Source organism: Phascolarctos cinereus, unplaced genomic scaffold (assembly GCF_003287225.1).
Source record: "Phascolarctos cinereus isolate Bilbo 61053 unplaced genomic scaffold, phaCin_HiC Scaffold_9;HRSCAF=440, whole genome shotgun sequence".
In the NCBI taxonomy this organism is placed as follows: Eukaryota; Metazoa; Chordata; class Mammalia; order Diprotodontia; family Phascolarctidae; genus Phascolarctos; species Phascolarctos cinereus.
In genome coordinates this window covers 14316474-14331570 of record NW_027556402.1, presented here as the reverse complement: position 1 = coordinate 14331570, position 15097 = coordinate 14316474, and the positions used below count along the sequence as shown (strand labels likewise).

Below are 15097 nucleotides of genomic sequence, written 5' to 3'. Positions count from 1 at the left end.
CTTCCTTCCCTATGCCCCTCCTCCCTCTCCCACAGGTTCTCGGCTCATTTTTTCTTTCAGCTCCTTTGGTTCCTGGGGGAGCAGGATCTTTATATGTCTAAGCTGGAGGACCACTCCCTTTCACTCCTTCCTGCTGTTATTTGCATTTGGCATGACTGTGAGCTCCATCAGGGCAGGTCCACATCTGATGTAATCTTTGCTTCTCCCTCAGGACCCTGCCCAGATCTCTGCAGGAAGCATACGCTTAATCAGTGTGGGCTGCAGCCGGCTGACCACCAACCTGGCTTTTGCTTGGTACACAGAGACCCTGAGGATCTGAGCTCAACCCTCCTCCTCTAAGATCTGCTCTCGAAACATTTCCTTCCTCTAGAATCTGCTTTATCTCTTCTCTTTCTGCCATTGGTTCTTCTTAACTCCAGTCCATTCATTCTGGACCCACTCTTTCTGGGGTTCATTCAGTTCTCTCTGAACCCACAATCTCACTAAAAAGCAATTTGCTTCTTCACAGTTTCACCAACCAGAACCTACCAGGGATGGCCAGGAGGTGGGAAGAGCTATCTGTGTTCACTCTCCCAGCCTTCTGTCCTTCTCCAGGGTGCTGAACTCCCCCTACTGCTTGGATGACATGGGAGTTCTGGGGAGATGGAGGCCCACCTTGCCTCTGTTCCCTCTAGAACTCTCAGCACCATCATCTGGCCAGCTAATGTAACCTCAGCACCCTGAGGCCTTGCCATCCACCCTGAAGTCAAACCCGTAGGACTCCCAGATGTTTCCATCTGCCTACAAGCTGAACTTTCTTTCATGTGTTGTATTTTCAAATTCGAGTGTAAACTCCTGGAAAGCAGGGGCTGTCTTGATTTTTCTATTTGTATCTTCAGCACTTGGTAAAGTGCTTGACATAAAGTAAGTGTCTACTAAATGTTTTCCTTTCTTTTAGTCATTTCATTCATTCATTCATTTCCCCATAATGCCAAACTTGAGGCTGCCACTCTCTTCAGAAGGGGTCACCATATTCTCTTTATCCTTTGAAGATGCTGAAGGCCAATATAACATGATATGGACTCTGCACTTTACTCCTAAATACAGAAGAGAATTTAAAGAGGAAAGAATTGTAGGAGAATGCACAGTGGAATTAGGACTTGTCAAAATGCTGAATTCACATAACAATGTCTGACGAAAGTATCAGAAGGGATCCTGGGTGCTGCTGGGCAAATTTCTGAAATGCGGTTATCTTTGAAGAAGCAAATCTTGACAGGCTTAATAACTAAGACATGGATTTGCTTACCAGGGGTACACCTAGTATATTCTAACAAAACCAAATGCAATCATGGCCTTTCTGCTATCTGTACAATACCTTTGAACACCAAGCAGTTAGCTTTAAACACTGAATATTTTAAATAAAATGTACCTTTTGAAAAGTGTGTTATATGACTGATTTCAAAGCATAAATGAAAAAAAAAATCATTCAACTTACTCTTCAGCAGGAAGTCCAATTAATAACAATTTGTCATCTTCTTTCCAGTAAGCCACATGTACTAATTTTTCATTTAAAGAAAGTGATGAGCTAGAAAAATTAAGTCAGAAGGTCAGCATATTTGCAAAGATTATGAAATGACAAACAAGTGGTCTTACTCATATAATACTATATAAGGTATGTTTTGTGGATTAAATACTTAATGAGCTGATTCCCTGAAATATGAGTGTGATACAGGAGAGGTGAGACATTATATGTGAACAAAATATGTATGTAAAGACGTTATAAGTTTTCCAGAAATATATTTTAATATCAGTCAGTGGCCAAGAATATGTTGATGCACAATGGAAGTTTTCTGTTAAGTATTTACATAAAACATTTCTATACAAAGAGTTTTCAGACCAGTTAACAATATTAAAATGTTTGAATGCTCTCGGTCAGAAATAAATAAATAATGCATGGCATAATTAACCTTACAACTCAATAGGAATATCAGATCATATGTACTGAACCTCTCTTGGGTACAGAAGACTGGATTAAGGTCTGCAGGATTTCCAGCTAGCAGGGACTTTAGAGATTAACTCCCTCATTTTGGGTTTTTGGAAACCAAAGTCCAGAGAAGGCAATCACTGCAGACAGATGGGTGTGTGCTTTCACATAATCTGGAATTAATGAATAACACGGCCTCTCTGTGATGTCCGGTTTTGGGATCCTTGGGCTTTGTAGTGTACAGTCACGCTCTGGTACTGAGGACGTTACTGTTGCTCTGGGTCTCAGGGTTCAAAGCCTGGGGGCCCTCTCCTTGGTGCTTCCTCTCCCCTGTTCCCCCTAATGCCCCTCAGCTACAAGTTCTATTTATCGCAGCTCCCCGGCATCTCCCATCTCCCCTTTCTCAGCTCACGTGCAGCCTTTACTCTTGTTCAGGCCCTCAGAACCTCTTGCTGGGACACCTGCAATAGCTTTGTGATTACTTTTTCCTGCATCTGGTCTCTCTCTTCTCCAATCTCTCCTCCACCCAGCCGCGAAAACACAGAGCTGAACACTTCTCCCTCCCTCCACGAAAATGCAGTGGCTCTACACTGCATTAAGGATGAAATACAAAATCTTTAGGCTAGCATATAAATCCTATTGCAATCTGCTCGCATTTATCTTTTCCAGTCTCATTTCATGATTTCCCTTTATACACTCTCAGTTCTAGTCAAACTGACCTGCTAGATATTTGTTGTATATGGTACCGACTAAGAGCTAACCTGCAATTAGTGGTTGAAGGCTCTTCCCCCACCACCCCCGACCATAGGAACTCACTCTGTGTCTCACTTCCCTCTGACGTGTTGCTGTATTGGCAAGTTGAGGCTTTCCTAAAGGGAGGATGGCTGCTGTACTCAATACTTTCAAGGTCCTAGGGCTCAACTCTGTGGGTAACTATTCCTACTAACACAGTAGTTTATGAGCCCCCACCAGCGTAGTTCCCATGAATAGAGCTCTCACTAATAATTAATGGTAACAACAGCAAAAAAAGTAACCAAAAAACAGCCACCAAATAACACGTAACATTTCTATAAAATTCTACCAATAAACCTGAATCACACTCCCTCTCCAATGTGCAGTGTGTCCATGGGGAGGGTGGTTATTACGCTGAACAGTCCTAGTGTAGTAAGTCACACACGTGGCCAGGACAACTCACAACTTTGGCACGGTGGACCTCACTGTCATCTCTGTCTAAGGAATGGTCCGTAAGAGTTCCTTGATGAGACCAGCTTCTGTGTGAACAAATGCTTCTATTGCTAAGCTGAGATCAATCAATCAATTACCAAGTATTTATTAAGCACTTCCTATTGCCAGAGTACTGGAGATACAAGTACAACGAATGAAATAACGCACACTTGCGATGAGCTTACATTCTAATGGGGGGACTGGGAGATGATTTGTGTTGTGCTGGCCTATAACACTTTGCCACACATGGCATTTTAGCTGGAGGCATTGATCTGCTGGTGTGAGGCTTCTCTGATGCTCTGCTTTTATGCTGCTCCACTTCTCAGCTGGGCTTGCTCCTGGACAGCAACTCTACGCCCATCACTACTGGCTTCCAACTTGGATGACGCCTTCAGCTGAAACGGTGTCATGAACTTTGAAGGAAAGGCAGCAACTCTCATCCTGATACCAGCAAAAGCCTCTCTAATTCTGCTCCTTTGGCAGGATTTTTCTTCTTCTCCACTTCTCAGCCACAACAGAGAAAAGTACCTTCTTTCTTTCCTCTTCTCTTCATCTCAGAAGCAAACTGGCAACAGAAAACCGAGCATACTTTCTGCACGCCTTCTTCTTAGCAAGCGATACCAGGGAGCAAAGGACAGGCTTTCTATGAGCCACTGCAGTGTCAGAACCCTCAACAACTTGTTTTCTCACAACACTGAAGAAGATCTGGGCCCCAGAAAAGTGGGCATCAAAGACCACCACCTCACGGCCCCTCCCCTGCCTCCATATAAATGAATTGCTATCTCTTACCTACAGGACACTGCAAAAGGGTTACCTCCCGTCTGGAATGCAAACACTCCTCCCCCTGCCTCAAGGACCCTCGCCTTCCTTTGAAGCCTCCCTCATGAGCCCTTTCCTGATTCCTCCCAGGTATTAAGACTTTCTTGTTGGCTCTGAGATTACTTTATCTTACTTCTACAGACTTCAGATCTACTTATTGGTGTTTTGTAAGTTCCTCGAGGGCAGGGACTGTTTAACTTTTGTCTCATCCTCGATGCCTGACACAAGGCCTCACACTTAGCTGCTTATACTGCATGTTTTTCCCCTTGTAAGACTCAGTTCAATTAAGCATTTACTAAGCACCTGCCCAGCACCAGAAATGCATACTTCCTTAGTAACCTAAGCTTGGAGTGGATCGTTTCAGTTGAGGTGTGAGATCAAAAGGGAGGCTTCAAGGGGTTCATGAGTTAGTGTGAGATGAAACAAAAGAGCCTATCTGTGTGGAAAGCTTTTAGTGGCTCTGAAAGGGAGGGGAGATGTGGCCTGAAGGGACGGTAGGTGGAGAGAGAAAGCATTCCTAAGAGCAGGCACTGTGCTGAGCCCTGAGCTCTAATACAAACAAGACAATTTCTGCCCTCTGGGAACTTGTATTTGAACGTGGCAAGACAACGCACAAGGAGACTAGAATGGGGAGAAGGGAATATGCGCCACACAGTGGCACGCACCAGCATTACCTAGGAAGTGGCAGGGAGGCATGGTCCTGGGAAGAAAAGGAAAAAACTTCACCTACAGGAGCCTGGCCTTCCAGTGGCAGAGCCAAGATTTTAGTGGGGGATACGGGGATGATGGCATGAGACGGCCAGACCAAGAACTTAAAATAAGACTAATACTAATACTTTTTCTAGGTCCTAAAGAATGATACAGACAATTTAAAAATGATTTCTGTTCTTAATGAGAGCAAGAGACAGTGGTCCCCCATAGAGATGAGGAGCCACAGAAACAGAATAATGCCCAAGTTATGCTTCCCAAGCAATGACCTAATATTCTCATGATAAACTCAAAGGCTTGAGGTCAACATAACTTCATAAAAAATTAAGTTTTCTTTTTTATTATGAACCTGACAACCTTCAACAAGTGTAAACATTCCCATATTTAAGAAAATAATTGAAAAAGAAGCTTTTATATAAAATAATGTACCTCTGTGATGCACAACTTTTAATAACAATGATGATTGCTAACATTTATATCGCACTTACTATGTGCTAAATGCTTTACGATGGTATCGCATTTGATCCTCACAAGAACCCTGAGAGGTAGGTGTTCTTATCATTCCCATTTTACAGATAAGGTTCAGTGACTTGCACCATGGCACACAGCTAGTAAGTGTCTGAGGCCAGATTTGAACTCAAGTTTTCCTGACTCCAGACCCAACTCCACTGTGCCACCTGGCTGCCCCTAGAAAATTATGTATTATATTTAACACAGCAATAGCAACACTGTCCTGCTTGTTTGTCTGTGTTCCCTTCTGCACTTCCTACTATTTTCTTCTGTGTTTTTTAAGGTGTTTCAATAATGTTATTTTCCTTTTTTTTTTTTTGGTATCACTATGTTAACTCTTCTATTTCCCCAGCCATTGACTACTGCCTCCCCACCCTCTGTCCCCAGATGCCCTTCCTTGTAAAAAAAATAAAAGTCTAATTAAGGAATACAAAGAGATACATGGGTCATGCTTGTAGATGTATGACCCATTCTGCCACCCCTGGGCCATTATCTCTCTGATAAGAGGTGGAAAGTATGATTTTAACATACAGTCTTCTGGGGTCATATGTGGTAACTGAAATGATCTGATTTCTTAAAGTCTTTACAACATTGTGGCCATTCAGAGAGGTGATGGATTCAAAAGGCAAAATGAGACATACATTTTGGAATATAGACAATGTAGGAATTAGTTTTGTTTCACTATTCATAGATTATGAGGATTTTGTTTTTCTTTTAAACTGGTAGAGTTGGAGAGAAAGAAAAAAAGCTTCTTAATTAAAAAATAAAATGAAAATTTATAATATTGTATTCAATATATAAACTGTTCTTCTGGTTCACTTCACTGCATCAGTTCATATAATCTTTTTGGGTTTCTCTGAACCACCCCTTTCATCACTTCTTAAGAGTCAATAATGGTCCATTGAGTGTCAGGCTTGTTCCCAACTCCGACCTGTGACACAGCAGACTCCTGGCCAGGAACATACACCTTTCCACTCATGAATGCCAGGAGGTGGACTTCCAGACCCCTCAGACCTAACAGAGGAGTTGTATGTCATCCTAAAGGCAATAGTAGTCATGGGAGCTTCTGAAGAGGAAAGATAGCAGACCTGTGCTTTAGGAATATCAGTAAGGCAGCTGTGTAGAGAGAGGACTGGCTAGTTCAGAGTGGCCTGCGGGGTGTGTCCAGGAAGTGTGAAGAGTGAGTGTGTGCAGCAAGTAGAAAGTCCTGGATCTGGAGTCAGGGGGCTTGGGTTTGAATCTCACCTTTGATGTTTACTACTTATGTGAACGCTGTCAAATCACTTAAATTCTTTAGGTCTGAAATGAGGAGCTTGGTTCAGGTGACTTTGTAAGTCCTGATAAATGCAAAATCCTATGATTCTAATGTGATGAATCTGAAAAATCCTGGATTTAGATGAACTGGAAATAGTGGAGAAAACCTGGGTTTAAATTGGACAAGTCATCTTCAGTTTTTTTCTCTGAAAAATGAAGATGGTTCTTTTTGGTTATAAATCTCACGAGCCTAGTTTTAAAAAGGCCTTATCAATGAAAGCTACTTAGATGAAAAGACACTTTTGGGTATTTGTGCCAATGTGATTGTTCCTTTATTGGCGTTTTTCTCTCATCAACACTAAAAAAGACAATTTGCAAAGCAGAAAAAAATTACAGTTAAATAAAAATCAGTTATTACCTGGTAACATGTGTCCCAGCTACATTTTCCAGCATGTCACAGAGGGTTAGAAATATTCCTCTTACACTTTTAAGTTTCTGAGATGCTTCAGACATTGGGTAATAGTAAAGAATTTCCTGCTGTTTAATTGACAACAATTAAAGACATAATCAGTGATACTCAAAATTGCTAAGCCATTATTTCCAACTTGGAAACTTCATAATTTTAATAGTCCCATACAAAACAGCCAAACTGTTACTTAATGCCAATAACTGTTTTTATTCATGTCAAACAGATTCAGACTTGGAAATACGATCTTTGTTTTCTAGTATGTTTCACTCAACACTTGGGTTCTCAAAGGCTAGGACAGGTATCTAATCTAGAAGATCTTGAGAATGGATATGTGTGTGTGTGTGTGTGTGTGTGTGTGTGTGTGTGTGTGTGTGTGTGTGTGTGTTGTCTGAGAACCACCTTGGTTACCTCAGGAGATTGCCACTGGCAGGTTGGCTACAAGGTAATGATGTCTTGGGCCATAGCAATTCCTCATGAACACTACTGAGTTCTAGAAGAGTTGAGATCAGGACTGGTGGGGGGAATATCCACACAATGAAATCACGCATCCTTTGAGTATTTCTAACACAAAAAAAATCTACTTGCAAATTAAGGCAACAAAACCGTATTATGGTGGAGACATATACATTAACTTGTGATATTATATGGTAAGAATTCAAATTAAACTTCCAACTCTTTTTCAAGTCTAGAAAACATTCTTGACCAAAATTTTACTTCTGTTTCTTTATACACACATTCTTATAGAGCTGGAACTAATCTTGGGCAGTCAGGGATTTGTCCCAAAAGCTGATATACCCAGGGGCATGCTTTCTACTTCCTACTTCCAATGCTAACCCCCTGGATGGCCCACTCCTTAACCAGGTCGTGGGGTTGCCACAGCACAGAGTCCTGTGGCCATCTCCTCAACGTGACAGTATGATACACAGCTGTCCCACCCCTCCTCCAGCTGAGATCAATACCAAAGGTGATGTGATTACTATCACCAGGCTTTCCTTCCTTCCTCTCATAGTAAACTTAGCCCTAGCCTTCTCCAGTCACCATCCTCCTGTGCTCTCCCTTTCTATTGCAGCCTGTGAAGAACTTCACTCAGTTGTAGCATAAAAATCTGGAAAAACTGTCAGATTTATTATAAGAGGACCTAATATTTGCTCTGTCAATTCTCTGACCTGTGAGATCTTTCCGGGCCTCAGAGTCTTCACCTGTCATTGGCTACGTGCCCTCTCTGGTTCCTTCAATGTTTAATCTATGATTTTAGGATTTTAGATTTCTTCCTTTCACATTCCTTCCATCTTCTGGGGCTCATGGAAACCCGGCTCTTCTCCTAAAGACCCTACATCCCTTGGCACTCTTTCAAAGGCTGTGACACCCTTGACATATAGGCGCCCCCCAATGTCATTTGCAGACCCTTCCTCTGTGACCCTCACTCAGCCACCACTATTTCTTTAAATCCACTCCGTCCTGTCCAGACCCCTGTTGTACTCATCTGAGGAGCCACAGGTCCGACTCTACTCCCCTTCCTCCCCCCACACCTTGAAGCCCTCTAAATAGCCTTGCCTCCTAGGTCTTCATCTTTAGCTTCCACGTCCTCATTCTCTAATATGCCAGAACCATAGAAAGGTACAGTCATGCCCTGGATGCCACCTTTCTCTTAGAGCTCAAATAATTTTGCCCCATGTGCTGGAACTCCTGGTAACAACTTGGATTTTCATATGTAACTCTCAGATATCATTCTGAGGCCAAATTTGAACTCAGGGCTTCCCTGACTCCAGGCCCAGTGCTCTAACAACTGCACCACCTAGTTGCTATATGTGAGAAGTTTAGGCACACCACAAATATGTCACAGTATCAAAAGACCTAGAATCTGGAGAACTGGGTTCAAAATCCCTTCTCCAACACTTAACTCGTTATATGACAATGGATAAGTCATGAAAACTTTGAGAGCCTCAGTTTCTTTGTTTGTAAAATGGGGATAATACAATTCAATAAGCACTGATTAAGCGTCTACTGTGTGCCAAGTACTGTGCAAGGGGATACAAAGACCAAAAACAAGTGGTCCACGCTGTCCAGGAGTCCACGTCCTGCATCATCATGCCTGTACTACTTGGTTGTTGTGGGAATGTGGTTTGCCCACCTGAGAATGATACAGAGTCTGAGTCATCCCTATTCTCATCACTAGTAAAAGCAGGGATACAGCACTTGACGTGTTTCAAAAGCACAAGTACTTTTCATAGAACCAAGGAACAACAAGCCACACATTTGTCGCTTCAGTTGCATCCTGGCTGAGGGAGTAGGCATAGCTGGAGAGTACTTTCTTCTATCATGACAATAGTTAAAAATAAGGAAAACAAAATAAAACCCTTTTAGAGACCCACGGAAAATTCAGTCTGGGACAGAACTTCTCCTTTTATGTTTAGAGTTATAGGGACTGGATTTGAGATTTTCTAGCTATAAGGAGCTCCCGGATGAGGAAACTTCCCCTACCAAGGCAGATTTCTTCTCTACAACTCCTAGTCTCCAAGAGTTGTCTAGAACACTGAGGGGAAAGTCACTTGCCCAGGGTCCCACACCAGTGTACACCCAAGGGAGGACTGAACCCAGGTCTTCCTGGCTCTGAGGCCTGCTCTCCAACCACTCAATCACACTGCTTCTCATATCGACCTAAAGCTTAAATAACATTACTAAATCCACAAATCCACATAATTAAACAACAAAATAAACTTTTGAAAGAGTCATACAATTTCCTTCAGTTTTCGCCGACTTTCTATTTCTTGGTTTGGTCTCTATGTACTACAAATAACTAGATGTCATTGTATGCATGGCATGCCAGCTCTTACACATTTATAAAGATAATAATGTATTTGAAACCCATCTGTTTCTAACATGTATTAAGTATTCTCACAATGTGTTATATTTTGGATGCACATAACCAAGTCCCGCTTAATAAATGATCTCTTGGAATGCTTCTAGAATTTAAACCAGGAGAATTATAAACCATCTTAAGTGAGTTGCTTTTTCATGAATGAATGCCACCCATCTAATACTTGACTAAGAAAGAAGGATGTGCCACCATCATCCAAAATGCTAAAAACTAACAGAACAGGAAAGCTACCCCCTCCTCAACTTAGTGCTGGGGAACACCTGCTGCAGAACTGAGGTCAAAGCATCCCAAACTAAAAAAGCAAATGTATTATGAAAACTTTAGTTAGTAACCAAAATGGTCTTGGTATATTCTTTAGTAAATAAGTCGTGCCAAAGCTTAGCAAAGGTAACAAAGACCTTTAGGGAAATTCCTTCTTTCAAATGTATTAAAAGTTTCCTTATTACAAGACTTGGCGAGTTTTATAAATCGTTAGCTCTCAGCCAATTTAATTAGCTGGGTCTTGCAGCACTTGTTGGCAGTGTGACAATCGGTGGATTTTCTATATCTGCCAATCTCAACAATGAAGATGTGCCTCTACTAAACTTTGCTGCGGCGGCAGGGCCAAGAAGGATCTTTTCTTGATCTACAAACAGAAATCTTCATGCTATTCCTCTGGGAAACATCTACAGACTTTCCCGTGGAGAGACATTCAAAAATGACAAAAGATCCCGGTCGCATTTTACCTACCAATGAGCTAGAAGGTTTAAAGCTGTGCTTGCCAACCCTAGCTAGAAAGCCTCTGTTCACCTTGGCTACATTGATAGAACTGAGGACCTAAGGTCTTCAAGCCCTCTCATTCCCAGAACACAAAAACCAGTGAGAAACAAATATGAACAAAGCCCTCCTTTATCATTTCAGTGAATAACTTCATCTTGATACAAAAAGCAGACAAAAAGAAGCCCTTCCCTCTGATCAACTCAAGACTTCGGGCAAAGAAACATTTATTAGGTACTCTCTCAGCCTCTCAATTTGGCAGAAGCAAAGAGGTGTCACTGAACTCAAACTAGTGGTTTGCTAAATAGCCTTTCAAAGAAAAAATAAAATCTGTGATATTTGTTCAATAGTTATAAAATCAATACTATTACTTAATAAACTATAAGCAAATCAATTACTTGGAAGGATGAAATTTATTTTTATTAGCTAATGCTCTAAGCAGATAGGGTTGGCACTTGACTATGTCTTTACTCTGCTACATTGGTAAGGTAGGACCCTAGAAGCCCCTTTGATGCCTCACTCTGGCTGAAGGGGACTGTAGGTTTTTTAAGGCTACGAAAATGGAGCACCCATTTGAACGCAGGCTCAGGAATGGACTGTCTTTCAAGCACTACCCTAACTATCCTGGTTCAGAGAGATTTACTACTAGGGTTGGCAACCAGGTGATGAATTCTTTTGGTCACAGTAACTCATTCGATCATCCCCCAGGGCACAGAAGAGCTGTGATATGAGTTGGTAAGGACTCCTATACCAATGAAATTGTGGCCCTTTGAAGTAATGATGTAAGATGTGACATGCTAAAAGGCTGCCTAGGCAACTAAATCTAGAGAAAGAACACCAGAAAATTCATGTCACCCTAAAGATAATTACAACTCAGAACTATCTAATTATTCACCAGAAACAAAGACACCTTGAAACCTAAGTACTTAAATTTTATTACTGTTCTTAGGAATTAAGAGCTCTCTTATACTTTGGGGTTTCTAAATCATCTATAAATTATTTATCATATCTCTGACCTTTTGGTATTAAGGGGTCACTGAAAGAGAGATGAGTAATCAATCTAACCATTATTCATTAAGAAGACAACGAACAGATCACTGACATTAAATTAACTGTGAAATTTAAGATTTGAAAGTTCATATAGACTCTATGTTCCTTAATTTTCATTTATTATATGTCCCCAAATGGGTACATTTTCTAGGTTTACAGGCTGCATGCTAGTTTTCACCCCATGTATTATCAGCTAGGAAAAAAATCCAACTATTTTCTCCAAATGAGAATATAAAGGCAGAAGATTTATTCCTTCTGAAAGGAGTTCATCTTTGGGGCTCTGGGCTGAGTGCTAACCAGGCCCTGACTCTTCCATGCAGGAGTTCACTAAAATCAGACTTCCAATGAGACAACCAGTAGACTAAGAAGGTTATTTATGCAATTAAGAAAATAGAGTTCTGATACAGTTCTCTGCCTCCTCCTACAGCTCTGTTACTGAAAGTGATTTAAAAAAATGAATTTATTTCCAGTGATTACGAACTTGCACCCTGGAAAGTGCCTCTTGGGTGGTTCATTATTTTCTCCCCGGGACCTGCTCCAGAACACCTACCTCTTCCTTCGATGTCTCAGAGTCCAGTTGCAGGGTGAGATACATGATGATGTGAGGGGTGCTTTGGAGATTCTGTTGAAGATTCTGGACCTCTTCGCCCCAGAGGAGCCTGACTAAATCGTTACCCGTTGTCTGGGGCTTCTTCTGTTTGGGTTGAATGGCTGCTTTTTGCCCAGAGTTTGCCATTTCAAATGTCAGTTTCACCTATTAATGAAAATAAGCATTTTGGCTTTTCAGCAGTTGTTTTTTCCATGAACACACAGTATATAATAGAGGCGTGCATGCTGTGCACGTGTGCCGCTTATGAAATGCACACAAAGCGCGTGTAATTGATCATCCAAGAGGCAGAAATAGAGAACTTTTCCGCCTCTGAGAAGGCCCGCGGGCCCGCAGCTCCCCGTCCCCTAGCCCGCTTCCTGACTACAAAGTAAAAGACTCTGCTCGAGACCTGAAGATCTGCTTCCCGAAGCACACGGTCTAACAAAGGCTGACCCTGGATTTGCCTTCGAATCCAGCTCTCCTACATACCCTCTGAGGATCTCTGGGCAAGTCCCTTCACTTCTGTGGGCCTTAGTTTCCCCATTTGTCAAATCAAGAGGTTGGGTTCAATGATCTTTAAGCTCCTATTCAGCCCTTTGATTCTATTTTTGTTCAATTTCCAGGTCTATTTAAAAAACAAACAGATCAATGAGGGATACAAACTAATACTGAACACTCTTCAGGGCTCCGGGCAGCTTTCTAAGACTTGCCATTGGTAAGTCTCCTTACCTGGAGTTACTCATGTCAGTGCAACCCTGGATCCAGGCCCTATTCCTAATTAATGATATGTAATTCAGTAGTTTGATAAACAATGACAGAAACAAATTTCTATTAAAACAAAGTATTTGGGAATAATCAAACAGATTACAATACATGCATTAAAACTTTTTAAGACTTAGTAACTGCGATCAATGTAAGGGACCAACCACTATTCCACAAGGCTCAAGATGACCTCCTGCAGCACAGTTAATTTTTATTCACAACCCAAACCTCAAAAGAGAAGATTTTAGGGCTCCCCCCACCCCCAGCATTAATGCTTATGGATAGTCACAGCAATGCTAGATGGCTGGGGTGATAGTAGCCATTTTAGGGGATTAAGTGATTATCACCATAGAGCTAAACTGAACTCAGTTGAATGGCCTTTCTATTGTCAGGCCTTGCTTTTGCGTTCTATAGACAAGGGAAAGAAAAGAAAAAAATGGTCTAAACTTGTCATTATGCGTCCATACAAAGTGAGGAAGACTGGGTCAATCCTAGCAGTAATCAGTGTCCAGCTTGCTCAGCTGGAGAAGGAGAGCTGGGCAGGGTGTCAGGAGCTGTGAAAGATGTTGGGATGTGGGTCCAGCTCTCTGGAGCTCACCCAAGCTCCTCAACACCCAGCTCAGCTTTGAGCTTGGCTCGGTTGACTCTGAGGCCTTTGGCTTTCAGAAAGCTTTTAAAGCAATTTAAAGTGAAAAATAATAACAAATAACAGCCACATAATGGCTGCTTCCCAGCCACACTCCCTGAAGTCCTCTTTCTATGCAGAGCCAGAACTCGAGCTCCCTCCCTGGAACTCTGGCTTCTGATTGATGAGTAATCACCATTTGTAGCTTGGACCAGATCCACTATCCCTAGCCACTGCTCCATGCATCCTTTTTTTCTGCCCCATCCCACCTCTTAATTCCTTCCTATGTGCTGTCATCCTCTAATCACAGTATTCTTACTCCTTGAGGGCTGGGAATGTTGGCTTGTATTTGTAACTCTTGTATTTAGCACAGTGCCCAGTACACAGTAAGGGCTTAATAAATGCTCTTTCATGAAAGTGCTTCATTTATTCATTCATTCATTCATTCATTTATTTTTAGGCATTTGGGGTTAAGTGACTTGCCCAGGGTCACACAGCTAGTAAGTGTGTTTGGTTTGAGGCTGGATTTGAACTCAGGTCCTCCTGACTCCAGGGCCGGTGCTCTATCCACTGAGCCACCTAGCTGCTCCTGAGTGCTTTATTTTTATAAAGTGCCCAATATAGGCTCATGAGCAGGCAGAGCTGGTCTTATCCACATTTTACAAATGAGAAAACTAATGCTTTGAGATAGACGTGGAAATGACAGGGCTGGGTTTGGGACCTACATCTCTTGATTTACAGGACTATGCTCTTTCCAAGATCAGAACCTCGTCTACTTATTTCAATTTAAAATCAGAGATGTACAAGGGATGTCCGAGATCTTCTAGTCCAAAATTCTATTTTACAGATGAGAAAACTGAGAGCCAGAGAAAAAAAGTCAGCTTGCTGAAGGCCACACTGGTAGGAAGGAACAAAGTAGATCATACTTCCCAAAATACAAAAAATATGGCTACTTTTTCGGTAGTGGCAAAGAATCACAAATTAAATGGGTACCTTTAATGTCTTCGACTGAACAAATTATGTAATCCATGAATATAATGGCACATCAAAAAAAAATGATGAAAGGGTTGGTGGTTTCTGAGAAGCCTGAATTGAACCGATGCAGAGTGAAGGCAGCAGACAGAAGAGAACAGTTCATACAAAAATGACAACACTATAATGACAAACAGCTTTGAAAGACTTAAAACTCTGCTCAGTGCAATGACTGATGACGACTCCAGAGGACCACCGAGGACCAACACTATCCACCTCCTGACAAGAGGCAGTGACAGACTCAAGATGTAGAATGAGACATACTCTTTTGGACATGACTAAGGTAGGGATTTATTTTGTTTCACTATTCATATGTGTTACAAGGACTCTGTGTTTCTTTTTTTTCCATTGGCAGGGAGGTGGGAGAGAAAGGGGGTTAGGGATAGCCTCCTCCCCACCCCCTTACCCCTGAAAATGAGTAGGGAACAGAAGGAAGGCCAGAAGGAATCACAGACAAG

At 41.8% G+C, this 15097-nt stretch overlaps 1 protein-coding gene across 2 annotated transcripts in view; it reads right to left on the bottom strand.

Moving 5' to 3' along the window:
• INTU (inturned planar cell polarity protein) overlaps positions 1–15097 on the bottom strand; it is a 74001-nt gene that overhangs the window by 30337 nt on the left and 28567 nt on the right. For both annotated transcript variants that reach the window (XM_020988570.2, XM_020988571.2), the window contains exons 4-6: positions 12182–12385; positions 6897–7015; positions 1475–1564 (exon numbers count right to left, since the gene is read on the bottom strand). In XM_020988570.2, the coding sequence (XP_020844229.1) occupies positions 1475–1564; positions 6897–7015; positions 12182–12385 (413 nt within the window). The remainder of the gene's footprint in view (positions 1–1474; positions 1565–6896; positions 7016–12181; positions 12386–15097) is intronic.